This window comes from Callorhinus ursinus, unplaced genomic scaffold (genome assembly GCF_003265705.2).
Source record: "Callorhinus ursinus isolate GAN/ISIS: 27379988/994484 unplaced genomic scaffold, GSC_fseal_2.0 scaffold13, whole genome shotgun sequence".
NCBI classification, from domain to species: domain Eukaryota; kingdom Metazoa; phylum Chordata; class Mammalia; order Carnivora; family Otariidae; genus Callorhinus; species Callorhinus ursinus.
Genome location: NW_027397075.1, coordinates 7,979,822 through 7,997,832, shown reverse-complemented (window position 1 = coordinate 7,997,832; position 18,011 = coordinate 7,979,822). Strand labels below are relative to the sequence as shown.

General features: G+C 46.6%; 1 protein-coding gene across 2 annotated transcripts in view; it reads right to left on the bottom strand.

Annotated features, from left to right (window-relative positions):
* Positions 1-18,011, bottom strand: part of GRIN2A (glutamate ionotropic receptor NMDA type subunit 2A) — a 375,068-nt gene that overhangs the window by 12,430 nt on the left and 344,627 nt on the right. For both annotated transcript variants that reach the window (XR_012380451.1, XM_073899525.1), the window contains exon 13: positions 5,266-5,504. Coding sequence is in view for 1 of the 2 variants with exons in the window: in XM_073899525.1 (XP_073755626.1) it covers positions 5,266-5,504 (239 nt within the window). In the remaining variant the exon portion in view is untranslated. The remainder of the gene's footprint in view (positions 1-5,265; positions 5,505-18,011) is intronic.

Genomic DNA, 18,011 nt, shown 5'->3' with positions numbered 1-18,011 from the left:
GAGCATCTCTTTCTCTCCCCCTCTCCCCCCCACCCCGGGTTGCATGGCTCGGGCTCCCCAAAACCTGGCATCGTGCCCTTTCCCACCTTCCTGCAGCCGGTCTTCTGTCCCCTCTGTGCGGTGTGTGGGTCCTGCTCACCCGCTGCCCGGAAGGAGGGTCCCCTCTGCCCGCTTCCACGGCTGCTGGGCATGGCAATCACACCAATGCGCCGTGGGTTTCACATAGCACAGAGCTTCTGGACCTTGTCTGTGAACGCGTGCCTTCCCCGCCCAGCTCAGGAAACAGAGCAGTCCTACACTCTGACCTAGGGAGGCTCGGCCACTGTGGGTGAGAGAACCAGTGTGTCTCCTGTGGGTCTGGGTCAGACGAGATCTGCGCCTTTTCTTCCTTTGGTTAGTATTATAAAAATAGGAGTTTAAATTTTTTTTTTCTGAATCTGTAATTTCGTTCTAATGAGCTCCCATCACCCTGCTAGAGCTTTTGAAAACCTCCCTCCACCCCTTCACAGGGCAGGTCAGTATGCTTCCATGGGCCGAGATAAGCTGGCTGTCCATGTGGGGGAGGACCACAGAAGTGGTCAGGGAGCTGAGTTATGTCTCAGGAATGGGGGGGGCTGGTCACTGACTGCTTCCTCTCATCCCTGCTTCCCCTGGGACTCACAGGCTGCAGCTCAGGCAGCTCCCAGGTGCTGATGTGCCTGGTGAAGCCTCGGGAAGGAGTCCACGTGATGGACCCAGCCCGTTCCCCCAGGCCTGGGCGGCAGCATTCTCCCACAGAGTTAACACATCTTCTTGATGGGCTGCCGAGAAGAGGGGTGCATGGCAGAGAAACGCGGAACCCGCGGGAAGTGAGTCCCATCTCCATCTGTCATTAGCTCTGTGACCTTGGATTAGCCGCTAAGCTTTCTGAGCCTTGGTTTCCACACCTGCAAAGTGGGAACCACACACTCTCAAGGTGGGTAGAGGGCAGGATAAAAGGGTGCAAACAAAGCCCCAGATAGAGCAGAGGCTCCAGAAACAATGAGCCGGATGAGCTGTGCTGCCGGTCATCCCCAATGTGCCCTACTTTGCTGCCCTCCCCTCCCCACACACACACTAGCACGAGCACCTGGCACCCACGGTTCCAAAGCTGCAGGAAAGTGCAGGCTGCCCCTTACTACTGAAGGTTCACTCTGGTTAGGGAGCAGCCCAGACCTTCCCTCGGCTGCGGGCCCTGGGCCGCAGAGCTCTTGCTCATTTCTCGTCTTGTTACTTGGAGATTCAGGCTCCATCCTTCAGGTGATGGGAACGAGATGCCTTCTCGGCCCCACCGGGGCCCAGATGAGAGCCTCACTGAAGAGAGAGTGTAAAGCTCTGGACAGTCCGCTCTGCTCCCCTCGAGGGCCCTGACTCTCAGAACATTCTCGATGGGGCATGGGCTCTTCTGCCCTCCATGGTTCCCTGCAGTCTGTCTGGACCTGACCCCTGGAGCATCTGCTAAGGCCTAAACGTTTGTATCCTCCCCCAAAGTCACATTGAGATCCTAACCCTAAAAGTTGGTGGTGTGAGGAGGTGGGGCCTTGGGGAGGGAATGAGGTCCTGAGGGTGGGGTGCTCGTGAGTGGGATTAGTGCCCTTAGATGAGAAACCCCACAGAGCCCCCTCGCCCCCTTCCTTGTGTCATAAGGACACAAGGAGAAGTCTGTGGCCCAGAGGAGGACCCTCACCTGACCATGCTGATACCCTGATTTCAGACCCCAGCCTCCAGAACTCTGAGAAACAAATGTCTGCTGTTTATAAGCCACCTGGACTGTGCTATTTGGTCATAGTGGCCTTAATGGACTGAGGCGGTGTCTGACTTCTGCTCTCTTGGTCCCAGTGGTGGGTGAGCCCAGTCTCCCCTCATATGACCCCACCGGGCAGGTCACACAGTTGCCATCCCCCTGACATCTGCCTCTCGTGGCACATATGCATGAATGTGCCCATAAGACACATTCTCTGCCCAGACCCCCTGACCTCTCTCATTCCTCATGACTGAAAGCCGAGGCAGTTCTTTTTGCTGGTGACAGTGAATATTCTCTTCTACGTGAGAGGGGGAGCATTTTGGAGAGAAAAATTAAGAGCCCCCCTCAGACCAGAGAGCATATTTTTTTTTTTAAGTCTAAAAAGGCAAAGGCCAAGGCTGTGGGAGAAAGTGGGTTCTAATGACTTCTTCGAGCCCGGCCGTCCCCTTTGGCAGGGCCAAGAGCACCCATAGGTCTGGTCTGTATTTTGTTGCATGATCCAGAAGCTTCCCAAGGGACATCTAGCCCATGGGGAGGGCTGCATATGTCTGCTGTGTGGCAATAGCTAGGTCCACGGGCTGGGTGTTGAAGCTGCTGCAAGAGCTGGTTAATGGAGAGACCTGGCTGATGGGCAGGAAAGAACGTGCCTCGGGGGCAAGCACATTTCAGAGGCAGCCTGGATCTACATCCCCTGGAAAGGAACCAACACTCGGAAATGGGCTGAAGCATGTGACCCAGCCCTGCACATGTGACAGGCTTCCTCTTTCCTGCCTTTTTCTGGCATGATCCATGAAGTAGGAAGAACCCTGTAGTTTGAAGGACATTTAAGGTGAAGCCAAAAGGGTCCCATTCCAACCATTGGGGCCCCGGTTTCTCCGTATCCACAGGACGGGTGTGATCATAGCAAACTCACAGGGGTTGTAACAGAGGATGGAGGAAACCTATCTGGTCCAGCCCTTATTCACACATGACCATAATTCACTATGGGGTTGTGGTCTTGCCTTTGTAGGAAGGTGGGTTCTTGGGCTTGGAAATTCCCCACTGCAGGTTTGTTAAAAAAATGATTATGTGTGCACAACGAAGACATTTTTGTCTCTCTCTGTTCTCTGCTCTGTGTAAGGAATATACACGTAAGGTGGCATATGCATGACTGTGCCCATAAGACAAGCTTTAGAGCTATGTGTTAGCCCTTGATGAGAAAGGGAGAACAATTTTTTTTAGCAATCTGGAAGCCCCGCTATGGATAGCATCAGGGGCTGAGCCCATTCTGAGTTCCCCTAACAAACAAGAGAGGCAGGAAAGTATATTAAATATGAAACCCTTCTATTCATGCATACCGGGCTGCACTTATTTTAAAAGACAGATATTATCTCAGGAGAAGGAGGGTCAGTGCTGAGGTATGGCTCCCTGCAGCGTTTAAGGACACAGGAGTGATGGTGGCTGGGAGTCCCCACAGGGGCACGGAAGTCCTTGCAGTGCTATGAGACACAGGGTCCTCTCTTCCCTAGGGAGGGGAGACTGAGTTCAGATTCCAGGATGCCTGGCTCCTGTGTGCCCCATCCCCCTCCAATCCTGTCCCTCAAGATGCTTGGAAGGGGAATGGGGGATTTAGTTCATTTCTCATAATGACAATCCTTTCCACTTGGCTTCCCTGATGGTATCTCAGACAGAGGAAATGCTCTTCCCGATACAAGCAGGATTTATAAGGAAAAGCAACAGCGTGCATTTGCTCATGATAATCCCAGAGTCATTTGGATATGGAAAGCCTTCAGTAACTGGTGGAGAGAATTAGCTTAAAGTTGGCATAATACCTAGCTATTTGCATCACTATGTTATTTTTAAGCAATCTGTGTGTTTAGATGCCATCAAGTTAATTAGGAAATATGTATTTGCACAGAATGCAAGTTAAGAGTGCCACTGAACAGAAAAAATAAATCCTCCCCACTAAGCTAATGTGTGCCTTCTGAATCTCCAAAGTGCTTAAAATCACCAAATGCTAAGAATATACAAATTCCTTTAAAAATGATTATTTTGTTTTCCCAATAACCATTAGCATATAAAACCACACCGAATGTTTTTCATTAAATTCTTCTAGAGTGAAAACATTCCATGGTGAGTAAATGGGAGAAATAGGTAGATAAATAGATGGACAGATGGATGAATGGATGGAAGGATGGATGGGTGGGTGGGTGGGATGGGTGGAGGGATGGATGGACAGAAAGATGACTGCGAGATAAATACTGTTACATTCTGTTAGAAGATGAGTGAATATATATGTATGATGCAACTCAGTGACAAGATTGTATTGAATATGTAAACATCCATTTTGTCAGTTGTGTGCACATATGTGTTGTGTAGTATGATTTGTATCAAATCTCTTGTGTGCCTTGTATTGGATGTTTGTTGCTTATGTAAGATCACGTGCTCTGGCTGGTACCACACCACCCGGATGCGAGTCCCGGCTGCACCGAACACTGTGCAGCCTGGGGTAATTCTCTACCGTCATGACTTTGAGTTTCCCCATCTGTAATCTGGGGCTAATAATGGTTACCCACCTCACAGACATGGTTTGTAGCTTAAATGGGATGAAGAGTCTACAGTCCTTACAGGGTGCCTGGCACATATAGGTGCTCCACAAATACAAGCGTTTTCCGTGATTGTTGTCATTACCGATGAATTTTATGTCCTGTTTTATGGTGACATACACATGCTGTATTGTGCACCAGGAGAGGGGTTTCCTTGTATAGTGTGTGAGCTCACTAGAGCACGTGTGTTCCATGCTGTACTTTATGCTGGGATGAATGTGTACTTTGGTTTTCTATTTGATGTGTGAGCATCTTCTCATGATTCTTCATGTCTTTGTGTCATCTGAGGCTCTGTCGCATTGCACACGCTCATAAACTGTAACGTCCTGTGCAGGGATTTTAGTGGTGTTGTAGAGCATGTCTGGCTGCTAATGGTGGACGCCACAGACTGCTGCATTTGGCTTACATGGTATTTTTTTTTTTTAAATTGAATTTGTCACTAGTATTTAAAAACTGAAAGGTTTCACATAAAATCAGATGACTACTTTCTCTTTTAAAAACTAAAAGAGCCGACAGTATTGCCCTTGTGTTCTCAAAAGCTAATACTCCGTCGGACTTGAGGAGGACTGACCCCTTCAGGTGGGGTAGGCATTCTCCAGTGCTCCCTCACCTTGACACCCAGGGGGCGTTCGCTGTGTTTCATCTCATTTGTGGCTATTGTTTCCATCCCCAGCCTGCTTTACCCCCATCCCCCCTTCCCTCTCTGGCCTGCACAGTCATCTGGGATTGCTACTGGCTGGGTTATGAAGGCGCAGAACCTCGATTCCTTTCCGACAAGCCCAAGAAGGGTTGGTGAGTGAGGGGAGGATGTGCACACTGCCCCCCACCCAGGAGTCAAGCATCCCAGATTCTCTGGAAGCCCCGAGGTCTTCTGGACCTGCCCTCTGCATTAAGGTCATAGCCGGCGGCGGTACTGACCCTGCTGATGGAGAAGAGCAGCCCCGGCCGGTCGGAGCACACGCCGGTGAAGCAGAAGCGCAGCTTCCAGTAGAAGAGGTGCTCCCAGATGAAGGTGATGAGGCTGAGGGCCATGGCGGCCGCCAGCATGTAGAACACGCCGGCCATGTTGTCGATGTCCAGCTGACTGCTCATCACCTCGTTCTTCTCGTTGTGGCAGATCCCTGTGAGCCACAGTGTCTCCAGCTCCTCCATCTCGCCTGGACAGGAGACAAGAGCCGCAGGCTGTGAGGAGCAGGGCATGCACTCTGGGTCGGGGGCAGACACAGCGGACTTAGAGCTGGGGGACCAGCAGGAGCCTTACTGAGCGCTCCAGGTCTGCGCATGCTCACTTGCGCGGTGAAGCTCAAATGGTAACGGGACCTACCTGATTCTGTCGTCGGGAGGATGAAACAAGATAACGTGTAGTCAGGTGCAGTCCCTGGGTGTGTGTATGTGTGTGTGTTTGTGTTTTTAATCATTGTCATTATGTTCTACCCATCCCCCTTTTCTCTGCCCACGTCCCCGACACCCACTCAAGCCTGGAACAGGACCGGGCATAAACTGGCACCTTGCTACCACGGAAAGTCTCGCATTCCAGTTAAGACTTAATCACTTACTAGCTGGGTGAGTGCAGAGCCACAGCCCTCGCGTCTGTGAAATACACAGAACAACAATGCACCCTTCCTGGAGTTCTCATGAGGACCAAATGAACTCACATCTGCAAACGTCCTAAGTGCAGGGCCCGGCTCATAGCAAGTTTTCATAAATAGTAGCGTTCACAGGATTGTTGTGAAGGAAATGCCGGGCACAGTGCACAGCGCACGGCAGTCCTCAAATATGTTGGTTTCTTCCTGCATCTTCCTTTAGAACATCTGGGATTGTTCCAAGATGCCACCCACTAGTGGGGCACTGAGGGCAGAAGGCACTGAAGAGAGACATCCCAATCAGCTCTGAATGGCCCCTTGCAAACCAAACACCTCCCCACTTCAGTAGGCAGTTAAAGAAGCAGGTGGAGTTTAGAGTGGGAAAGAAAAAGTAGGCGTGCTTAGCATTATTTTGTCTTTCTAGTATGTGCATTTCATCCAGTTGCCATTTAGGAGGAAATTCTCTGATCTAAATGTCTAGCAATTCACTAAACTATGGCACTTACACTATGATTGAAACTTTAAAAATTCTCCTTCAAGGACAGTGAAAATCAAACAGGACGCATATAATGTTAAACGAAAAGTATGACTATGTTGTGTGTGCGTATCTGATCTAAGATACAATATGAAACATTAGTAGAGAAAAGTAAAAGGAAACACTCCAAGTGTTTCTTTGATTCTCTTTTGAAGAGTTTAGCATAATTACCGCTTTCATACTGCTGTCTTTTTTTCAGTTTCGTGAAATTAGCGTGTGATGTTCTTGGTTGGTTTGCTCTCTTGAATGATTTGGCTGAACAGAGAAATCTAAGTTGATCCTTGTTTTCCCTGGGCCTTTTGAAGATGTTACTGAGTTTCTTCTGATCTAGATTACAGTTGTTGAGAAGTTGGCTAATAATCTAATTGTCACTACTCCCTATGCATTCTGTGTTTTTTCTCTGATGGCTCTTTAGATTTTCATTTTGTCTTTGGTGTGGAATGTAGGTGTGGACTTGCTTTATTACTTGTTCGGCTCTAGACTCAGTGTCATTCTTCGATGTGTGACTCAGGATTTTAATTCTGGGAAAACATTTCACCCATTCTTGCTTTGAGTATCAACTCTCCCTATCCCCTTTTAAGAAAAAAAAATTAGTAAACTTTATTTTTTTAGAGTAGTTTTAGGGTTTCAGAAACATCGAGTAGAAAGTACAGAGTTCCCATAACTCCTCCCCATTCGCTCAGTTTCTCCTATTAACATCTGGCATTGGGGTGGTTTTTTGTTTTATTTTTTTGTTTGTTTGTTTGTTTGTTTGTTTTTTACAATTCATGAACTGATCTTGATACTAAAGCCCAGAGTTTACATTAGGTTCACGCTTTATGTTGTACCATTCTGTGGATTTTGCCCAAGGCTTAATGCCATGTGTCCATCATTACAGTATCATACAGAACAGTCTTGCTGCCTTGAAAGTCCCCCATGCGTGCTCCCTGATTCAATTCTCTTCACGCCCCATCCCAACCCCTGGCAACCACTGATCTTTTGATGGTTTCTCTAGTTTTGCCCTTTCCAGAACATCACATAACTGGAACCAAAGTGCACATAGTAGTCTTTTCAGACTGGTTTCTTTCATAGTAACAAGATTTTTATTTTTTAAGGTGATGATTTTTTAAATCGTCTGATTTGTAAAAAGATGACACAAAATTTAAAATGATACAAAATATCAATTTCAAAACAGCATCAGAAAGTGCACGTACTTAACCGTACTCAGCTCATAACAGAGCAAGTGGATAAGCAGAATAATTCGTACTGTAGCATTTTGCTATATGAACTGGTCGCAGAAAGAGCTGACAAAGGAAGGCGGAGGTGCTCTGTCTTTGAAGAATTAGAACCGAGGGGTTCCAGAATCATCTGGCATCCATTCAGTGTTGTATTCATGGTTAGAAATGTACATGGTGGGAAGTCCAGGGATCTTCCGGATCCTTCCTTTAAGGTCCCAGTTAACTGTGGCCACAATATTAACACCTGTGCTGAGAACTATATGCATTTAAGTACCTCCACTTCTTTCGATGGCTTGACAGCTTTCTTTTTATTTGTGAATAATTTCCATTGCATAGATGTACAGTCTGTTTATCATTCATCTACTGAAGGACATCCTGGCTGCTTCTGAGTTTTGGCAATTATGAATCATGCTGCTATCAACATCCGTGTGCAGGTTCTTGTGTGGACATCCGTTTTCAACTCCTTTGGGGAAATACCTGGGAGCATGACTGTGGGATTGTGTGGTAAGAATATGTTTAGCTTTGCGGGAAACTGTCAAACCCTCTTCTGAAGTGGCCATGCCATTTTGTGTCCCCACCAGCAACGAATGAGAGTTCCCGTTGCTCCACGTCCTCGTCAGAATTTATTAGCATTGTCAGTGTTTTGGATTTTAGCCGTTCTAATAAGGTACATAGTGGTATCGCACTGTTTTAATCTGCATGCCCCTAAGAACACATGATCATTCTATCATTTCTTCTGAAAATTGTGTTTAAAATATTCTAAACCTTCTCATTCTACCCTCCAGGTTATTAACTTTGTTTTAATATTTTCTACTCCTTTATGCCTCTGTCCTACAGTTAGATGCTTCCCACAGTTCTATTTTCTAGCTCATTTATTCTTTCATTAATAGTATTTAGCCTTCTGCTTTCGTTTAATCTATTTTAATTGTGATATTCATCTGGCCATCTTAAAGTCCTGCCTGTTCTTTTTATCATAATGTCTCATTCTTCTGTTATGAGTCTTAAAAAACTTTTCTACATTTAATAATTTCAAACCCACCATCTTTCAGATTATTCTGTGCCCTGCCTCCTCCCCACCACCTTGGTTCTTGGGATTCACATTCGTCTGCTTGCTGTGTGCGCTGGCTCTCATGGTGGATTTCTTCCTTTTGATGTGTGTAACTTTTGAGGATGAGCTCATCTTCAGCAGGGTTGCTCTCCCTCTAAACCCCAATGGGGCCCCCAAGCACACTGGGCTATAGAAATGTTCCTCTAGCGGGGTTCTGAGTTTGCTTCTGCCATGGTTCCAGAGGCTTCCAACATGCCAGTTTTTGTATGAGAAAAACGTGGCTGTCACTGCCACACCATGTAGGTGGTATACACTTGGACCTCCATAGTCCTATAGGTTTTACTGTCTCACTCGGAGCTTCAAGCAGATGGCAAGACTTCTTGTACTTTCTTCGCATTGATGGACAGTTTTTTCTAATCTTTTCACAGATGCGCTGATTCACTGGGGATCTCAGATTCATGCAGTGGTATCATTTTCTACTCTCTGCACAGTTCAGGGCCCCCATGTGGATGCGAAAGCCTCGGTCTCCACCCCTAGGCCCTACATCCCCTTAGGCTGCTGTGCTTCCACAGAGAGGTGCCGTGAGAATATCCCCTTCCCGTCCTTTTCCAGCACCTAGGGCTTCCCTGTTCTTTTGATCTTCGTCGTGCTTTGTGTGAGCATGTGGGTGCGTATGCACATGTGCATACGTATGTGCGAATGTTCATGCATGTGTGAGCAAGTACGTGCGTGAGTTTGCGCGTGAGTGTACGTGAGCATGCGTGTGCATGTATTTCTAATCCTGCACCGTGATGTGTTTGCAGCATGAAAGGGGCTCCTGTCAATTGAGTCTCCCTTCGTACCACAACCACATAGACGTTTATAACTTTTGTTATCGTGGCTAAAAAATATCACATTTATGGGAGGAAAAAATAGGAAACCCAGCCTTTCGTAAATTCATCACCCACAAGGAACGGTGTGGTTAATCAGTGGTGCAGGCACAGGTATGGGAAGGGATATCTTGGTCTCAGTTCCTTTCCTTCCAATAGCCTGCAGGGCTACTACGCGGTCACACTTGTCCTGGGGGCCTCTGTAATAATCACCTCATCGTGCAGCCAACAGCCCCAGCTGCTGATCCAAATGCTCCTGCCTGCCATGTGCCTCATGTACATCACTGCTTCCTCTTCTCAGAAACGCTGATACCTTCCCTTCAAAACCCCAGCATGCTGTTGACTTCCCTCTCCCTTTGGAGCGTGCGAGGCCACAGAAGTGGCTCTCCGTGCCACGTTCTGTTCCCCTTGGTGTCGTCCCAAACACAGCCGGGTCTGTAAGCCTAGAACAGCGTCAGTCTTGGTAGAAGAAACACATTAGATTCCTTTCATGATGCAAATATAAAGATCTTCCCTTCGCCTTCTGACCTAACACCTTTGAGTAAGTCGATTCGGTAAACCAGACCTGTGTCACGCAAGGACAGCAAACACACATTCCTCGATCCCAGTTATAGCCTCTCTGCTGCAATCATGTTGCACTTATTCATTTCCTGCCTCGTGGCCTTCTACTGGTGCACTGAACTGTAGTTCAAATACTTTCTTATTTCGTTTTTAATTTACTAAGTATATTGTAATCTCCTTGGGGGCGATCAGGGACCGTGTTTTATGATTTTGATATTTCTCATGGCCGGCAGCACACAGCAAGCACTGAATCCATATTTTCTGTTTCTATTTCTTTCCTTGCATCCTCGGGCTTAAATTAGGCAGCAATGCAAACGTGTTCAGATCTGCTGGGTGAGTTTTTCTGCCATATAAATAGAAGGAAATACAGATCAAAAGGGAACTTGCCATGGGCTTGGGAGTAAGAGGCTGAGCAGTGCGCATGTCGTCGGCTGGGGTGAAGTGGCAAAGGTCAGTTTTCGAAGGAGCAGCTCTAAGATGCTCATTCCGCCATCCATTTCTTCCATTACAAAGAGGCCGTGATCTTTGTCAGTGTGGTCTTGTGAACTGGAGCTGGTAAATGGTACAGTTAAATCTGTTTCCCGGAGCAGACTCATTTGTGCTAGGAAGACAGAAGCTAAGCGCTCCCCTGGGAGCCGAGGGGGCCTGGGCTGCTGTGGGTTTGCACCCAAAAGGACTGGTCCCCGCGTGATGCTGAAGCTTCCCCCTCCCTCTGTCTGTACCCCTAAGGACAGGAAGCTCTGCGCACCCGAGAAGGCTTCTGCAGCCATGAAGTCATGTCTGACCAGAAGTCCTGCCTGTACCTGGTCTTCACGGGGGGAATGCTGCCTGCCACAGGTATCCCTGCGGACCTCGGGTTCTGTGCCGTCCTGAGGAAGGCTGTGAGGCCGGCACACGGAGCGGGCGCCCTGGCTCTGTCCCTTCCCAGTGTTGCCATTAAAAGGCAGAGTGGTGGGGCTTTGAGAGGTAGGAGCCAGAAAGATGTACAATCTAAAAGGGAGTATGTGAGAATAATTGAGACAGCACTGTGCCTATGCCTGACACATGCTTCCACGAGCTGCTTGGATGCTGCGTGATACGCATCCAGCTCCTCACTCACAAGGTACGAGCCATGCGTTTCTTGTTTGCAAAAAGGAGTCGATGAAAATGCAAGTAGACACTGTCCCGGAAATCACAAGAAAGAATGTTTTAGGTAGAAAACACCAGAATGAGCCCCAAAAGGGAGCACCCTTCCCCGAAGGGTTTGGGGAGCATGGCACGTCATCCTGGCAGGTCTGGAATGCCACAGGAGGTAGGGTGAGAGTCTGTCTGCCTGCACTCAACTGCCTTCCACACCTACGACCCATTTGACCTTGGCCCAGAGATTCTACTTACCTATCCATCCACTCATTCCTTTCTTAATCTATTTTCCTATTCTCTTATTTAACAAAATTACATAAATTCCACTCCATTTCGGGACTGTACTAGGATTTTTGAAAATTAACCCATGCGGCGCTCATATCAACCCCATGTGGCTGGTGCCATTATCATACCCATTTTACAGATGAGGCAGAGAGAGGCATCAGTCTCTCTGGCGTCTACCAAGTGGAGCACAACAGTATTTAGCTCATACGAGTCGTGCTGGAATTAAATGAGGCTGCACGTACCTCGTGCTTGGCATACACTCCTTACTCAGTAAGTATCACTGGATCCGCCATTCTTTGCTGCCAAAAGCCAGGGCAGCCAGGGGGCCGGGGTGGTGGTGGTGGTGGTGGTGGTGGTGGTGGTGGTGGTGGTGGTGTGTGTGTGTGTATCACACACCCCTCCCTCTGCCCTGCCAAGCCGTGGAGTCTGTGATTCCAGGAAGGCATGTCCAGAGAGAAGGCTTAGCCCTCCAAGACGAATCTGTTACGTACAAAGTAAGAGAAATCAGTTCCTTATTTGCCCTCAGACTCATTCTCTGCACTTCCAGAGGGACTGCAGTAGGTTTTCAGATTAGATTTCATCCTATTCTGCAAGACTGTCTGAGAGCTAAGGGGATTGCTTGAGGGAAGGATTTTATAGCATGCCATGTGACTAGCCTTCAGACTTCCTGAGCATTTCTCCCCCGAGGTCCGTTGTAAAAAGTTCATTTTGAACCTTTAGGCTCCATCCAGGGCCTGAGAATGGGCTGCCATGCATCTTCTAGAATCAGACCACACACAGACCCTTGTGGGCACGCATCTACTTAAGAGTTTCTCTTGGTTTCCGGCCAGAGCCTCTGACCCTACACAGTGTTGGTAATGGGGAGATGGCGTGTGTGGTTTTGAGAGGCTGGCTTTGATGTCCTATTTCATTTCTGGTCATGCTTTTGGGTTCTCTGAGGACTTCATTTGGTTTTACCCACATTCATTCGCTCACTTATTCATTCACTGAGACAAGAACATTTCTAAAGCACTGAGCACGCAGTCAGCAGCATCTCTGTATTTTTATATGGAGGCGAATCGTGTATAGTCTTTGGGCTCCACGAGCTCAGAGTCCTGTGGGAGAGAGCATCCTGCAAGCCAGTCATTCTGGCCAGGTGAGATGACTGAACCTGCACAGGGAGTGTTTGGACATCAGAGAGAGGTTCAGAATTTGGGGGAAGGAAGAAACGATGAAAGGAGGGGCCAACTGCAAAGGACTCGGCTTTTGTGCTGAGGAGTTGGGGTGTCCTGAGAATGGGGGGGCATCGGAGGAGACCAGCTGTATGCTTGCTGGACCTAAGAGTCTTCAGTTGCTGTGTTCTCACACATAATATAAGGCAGGCTGTTACAGGTGCGTGCAGGTGGCAGATGGGAAGGACAGGGATACAGTGTGGCAGTCTCCAGTAAATTCCATCCCAGTGACATGGTCACTTTTGGGCCCTGTCCTGGTCTCAGAGGCAGGCAGGACATGCAGATTAACCTCTCCTGATCCCAAGACAGGTGACTGACCAGAGAGAAACCCATTTGCAGGAAGTCACTGATAAGGATGCAATGTGAATTGTCATCCATATCACCATCACCCATAACAATTTACACTGGATACACCAGCTGCATGATATGCTGAAATCTTGCCGATGGCTACCTCTGGAGTGCAGCTCAGAGGTCTCCACTTCCAGGAAGTCTTCCCTGAATGCACAAGGATGTGGGTATGAGACCATGGTTTCTTCTTCCACAACATCCTGGGTTTCTCGTCAATAGGGAATCTGTCACACTAGAGTCTAATCACTGTTTGCTTCTAAGTCCTCCCCATCGGGAGGTGAGTTTATTCAGGGTGGACATCCTGCCATATTCTTTTTGAATCCCCAGTCCCTGGTGCAGGGCTGGACACACAGTAGGGGGTTTGTACAACTGTGTTGACTGCTGATGACACAAGGCTCCTCTTCTTGATTAGCTTGTGTTACTCACTGTTCTGAGCATCAGCAAAAGCCTGAGAGAGGAAGGAATATGTGAAGCCCCAAGCAGAGGGGTCAGGAAGAATGTCTGAAGCCCAGAAATCAAGGCTGATTCTTGGGACAAGCAAGTTCCAATCAAAGAGTCTAGCGATAGAGTTTGGTGGTTCCCCATGGGGAACCAACTTCCATCTATAGCCAAAAGACGTCAGGATGATGTTGCTGCTGATCCCGTTAGGGTTGGCTGTGAACACCAAGAGAGGAACTGACCCCGTTTCAAGCCTGTTTCATGTCTTGCTCAGGGATTGGGCACTTCAGGTTTCTCAGAAGCCCGAATGGAATTAGAAATGGCAAAGGAACAATTCTCTTTGTAGGGAATCTAGGGCACCATCATTGACAGGCTGGTGTTCTTGATGAGAACAGATTCGGTCTCTGTGAGCTCTGAACTGCAGTCCCCAGAGTGAGGGCGTACTCTCCTTGCCCAGTTGTCCTGGAAGGAAGCTGCTGGTCAGATCTAGGATGTAGTCTGTGGACTTGGAACAGAGTATGGTCAGCCAGACCATTCGATTACGGACCTTGGTGCCTTAGCTTCATCAATTTTACACTCTTGATTCTAAAGCCAAGTGACCTTGGATCTGGAAATAATAGCATTCTGGAGCCTAGGACCTCTGTATCCATGACCTATGAGGGTCCCTGAACAATCTGCTGGAGAGAAAAAAAAAAAAAAAACCTTCTCTGGTGGTGGTGGGGATAGTACAAGATTCTGGACACACACAGCCTAAATCTGGAAGATGCATCTCCCTTATTTAAATGTCAGAATATTCCATTTCGGTATAATGCTGAGAAGTCACAAAAGCAAAATAAAAATAGGGCTAAGCTTAAAAGGATCCAGTTAGATGCAGAGACAGGCTGTCTTTGGCATTAATGTGTTACTACTACCTTCCAGCCAAGGTCTCTGCTCTGTGGACGGAGTCCGAGGCCTACAGCAGGCACTGCTGTTTGTCGCCATCTGGCTGGGGTTTCGCGGGCCACCGGATCAACCGTGCAATTTGGAGTTGGGGAATTTTGTGCGCGCAGGTCCCCAACCTGTGTCTCTTGAGAAAGAAAAAGGAAGAAGCGCGCAGAGGTTGGGCCGCCCCATCAGACACCAGGCAACGTAAGTGGTCACAATTTTCCAACAGAGGGCCGGGTTGGTGAGAACCAATTCTCTGGAGTAAGGCTGCAGAAAAATGTCACGGGTGAATCCTGTGTATGCCAAGCACCTCTGGAGCCTGCTTCATCCATCTGCTTCACACGCCTAGAGATGGTCAAGCTGCCATGATTCGGAAGGCATAGGTACTGGTGAGCATAAATGAATTCACAGTAACTTTTTGACAATTGCACATTTTCTCCATTGACCGCCCTGAAACTCCTATGACTCATCATGTAAGAGTGTGAGGACTTTTTAATGTCACAAAGGGGTCCTTGCATTTTAAAAGGCTGTAGGTGGAAGGGGGAAGAAAAAGCAAAGGAGAGCAATAATCCCACATCCCAGGTTGAGAAAGCTCTTTCTTTCTTTCAGCAGGTAAAATGGCATCCCCACTTTGCGGCTCCTTTCTTTTTGGTCAACAAGCTTCCTGAGACTGTGGGGACCTTAAGCAAAGGGATCACATCGATTGCCCATTTTATCTGCATTCCCCATCGTCCAGAACAGTGCAGAGACTTAAAGGGCACTCAAGATTTGGTTGTGGCGTGGAGGAGAGGGTGGGGAGGAAAGCAAAGGGGAGAGGAAGGAGGGATGATGTGAGTGAAGATGGAGAAGGGGGAAGACCAGGGGAAATGGGACCTGTATAGGAAGGACCCTCTATCTGCTGGCAGTGCTGTCCATAACCAAAGTGGAAGGAAGACCAGTTTGTCTTTTCATGGAGAGGGTGGGTTACAACTGAAGAGTGCGCTCAGACCTCCCTGATGGTAGCCCTCTCCCCCCTTACAGGTGTAGGTGCTCCTCTGCCCTCCTCTTCCTTCTCCCAAATCAGAAGCAACAGATGAGGTGAGACCATTGCCAGGGATAAAGGGGGAGTGGGGGATGGGGGCGTGGTTGATTCAGATGCCAAGTCAAAGTGTGTGGGGTAGACACCACAGTCCTCCTGCTCCGTTCTACACAAGCAGGGAGATGGAGAAGGAATTGGGGTCTCTAAACTAGGGGCGATGATCATACAACCACCACCGACCACAGGCATTGGTGAACACACCTACCGTTCAGTGACATAAGACCACTTTACCTCTCTCCTGGAAGGGAGAGACGGGGCACTCAGAAATTACAGGAACCACACGCTCTACTGATGGGAGTGTACACTGGTCCTTCTTTCTCTGAGAATTGTTTGGAAATATCCACTAGAACGGAGTATATGCGCATTCTGTGACCCAGCAATTTCATTCATAGGTATATTCCCAAACAAGTGCCTACATGCACCGAAAAGGTACAAGGAATGTCCACCAATAGCAAATGTATAAATAAACTGCAGTATATTCATAACAATGGAATACCATGCAGTAATAGGAGTTTGTTATATGTATTGATATGGATTAATGTCCTAAAAGATATGAATGAATACTTGTTGTATGATTCTACCATTTATTTGAAGTTCAGAAGGAGGCAAAACCTATCCATATTCATGAAGGTCAGAATGGTGGTCACCTTTGGGGGGAATCTTGGCTGGACGGGAGTTTTCTGGGGTACTGGTCATGTTCTCAACTCCGATCTGAGTGGTGGTCACACAGTTGTATAAAAATTAATTGGACATTGAGATTAGTGCAATATAATGAACGTATGTTCTAATTTACAGAAGAAAAAAGCAACAGAGGTATAGTAGAGGTATAAGGCGTGCTTCCATTTTGGAGGTCAAGAGAGAAAAAGGACTTTCTAACCCAGAAAGAGAAAAAAACCCCTATTTTTTAGAAACATGACCTTTTTTTTTTTTTTACAAAGAGAAAGTTCTTAAAGGATAGAGAGGGATGAGTTATGTTAAATTTTTCCATATTGTTGGAATTACTTTAAGAGAACATGTTGTACTTTTACTATTGAAGCCAAAAATCACCAATCTTTCTGAAAAGGTCGAATTAGTAAATATTCTCAGCTCTGTGGGCCCTATGGTCTCTGTCCCAACTACCCCACTCTGCCCCTGCAGCACAATAGCATCCTTAGACACACACAGTGAATGAAAGGATGTGTCTGTGTTCCAATAAAACTTTATTGACAAAAACAGCCAACAGGGCAATGTGGGCCACAGTTAGCAGAATCCAGATTTAAGCAATTAAAAAAAGAAAAAAATGATTCTTTTAAAAAAAGTATATATATGAACAAGAATAAATCCCAATTTAGGGAGACTCTTATCACTGTTATGATCTGTGATACTTGCTGAGTACTTACCAGTGGGTACTATACTTAGCAGTTCTCATACATTATACCATTGAACTTGGTGAGGTCAGTGCCATTACTTAAAGGGGAGGAGTGTGGCCCCTTAAAAAGTGTAAATAGCTTTCCCAAGACCACAGAGCTAGGAGAGATCTGTTGTTGTATTTGAGCTCAAAGCCTTTGGTCTCAACCATGCTGCTATATTTAGGACATTTTTTGTGTGTGTGAAATATTACAAAGTTTTAATAAATTACTAAGATATATAAACTGTCCATTAAAAGTTATACGTAAAAACAGTTAAATGGCCAAAAAAGATGAAAAGACAACTCCCTTTTTTTTCATTTTCACTATTCCAAGGAATTCTAAGGCAACCGTGAGATGCATCTTCTAAAACAGCAGAAAGAACACTAATGCTCAAAGCTTCTAGACTGTTTTAAAATTGGTACATTGATTCATTATTGATAGTACTTTTAGATGGAAACAAGCCTTCTGGGCGTTAATATGACACTATAGATGAAGACTCCTGACGATGTTTATAACCATTAACCCTTCAAATCCAAATCTAAGAGTTTGTTGCAAATAGACAATTAAAAAAAGGGGGGGCATGAATATGTTCCTTCCATCATTATATGTACCAGCAAGAAAGGAACATTTTGACATTAGGAAAATAACGTAATGAATTATGGCTTAAAAATGACTATGACATTCTATGCACAAATTAAATGTGAGGACCCGATTATGTAATGGCATGAAAAAAAGTTCAAAATATAATGTAAATTAAAATAGTGGAATATAAAAGTGTATATAACCACCTATTAAATATATTTAAAGCAATGTGTCTGCAAGAAAAAGGCCCAGAAGGTAATACCTCAACTGAAAACAATTCTGTTAAGGTAGTAGACTGGGTGATTTTATATGGATATTATATTGCCTTTCCAAATAAGTGTTTACAGAATCATAGGCTGAAAGGGATTTGGGGCCAGTGTGTATCCATTCTGTAATTCCCCCATCAGGTTCTGTGACATCAGCGTTTGACTTACCAGCAAGCCATTCATTATGTCTTATTTCAACTTTGACGGTTCTC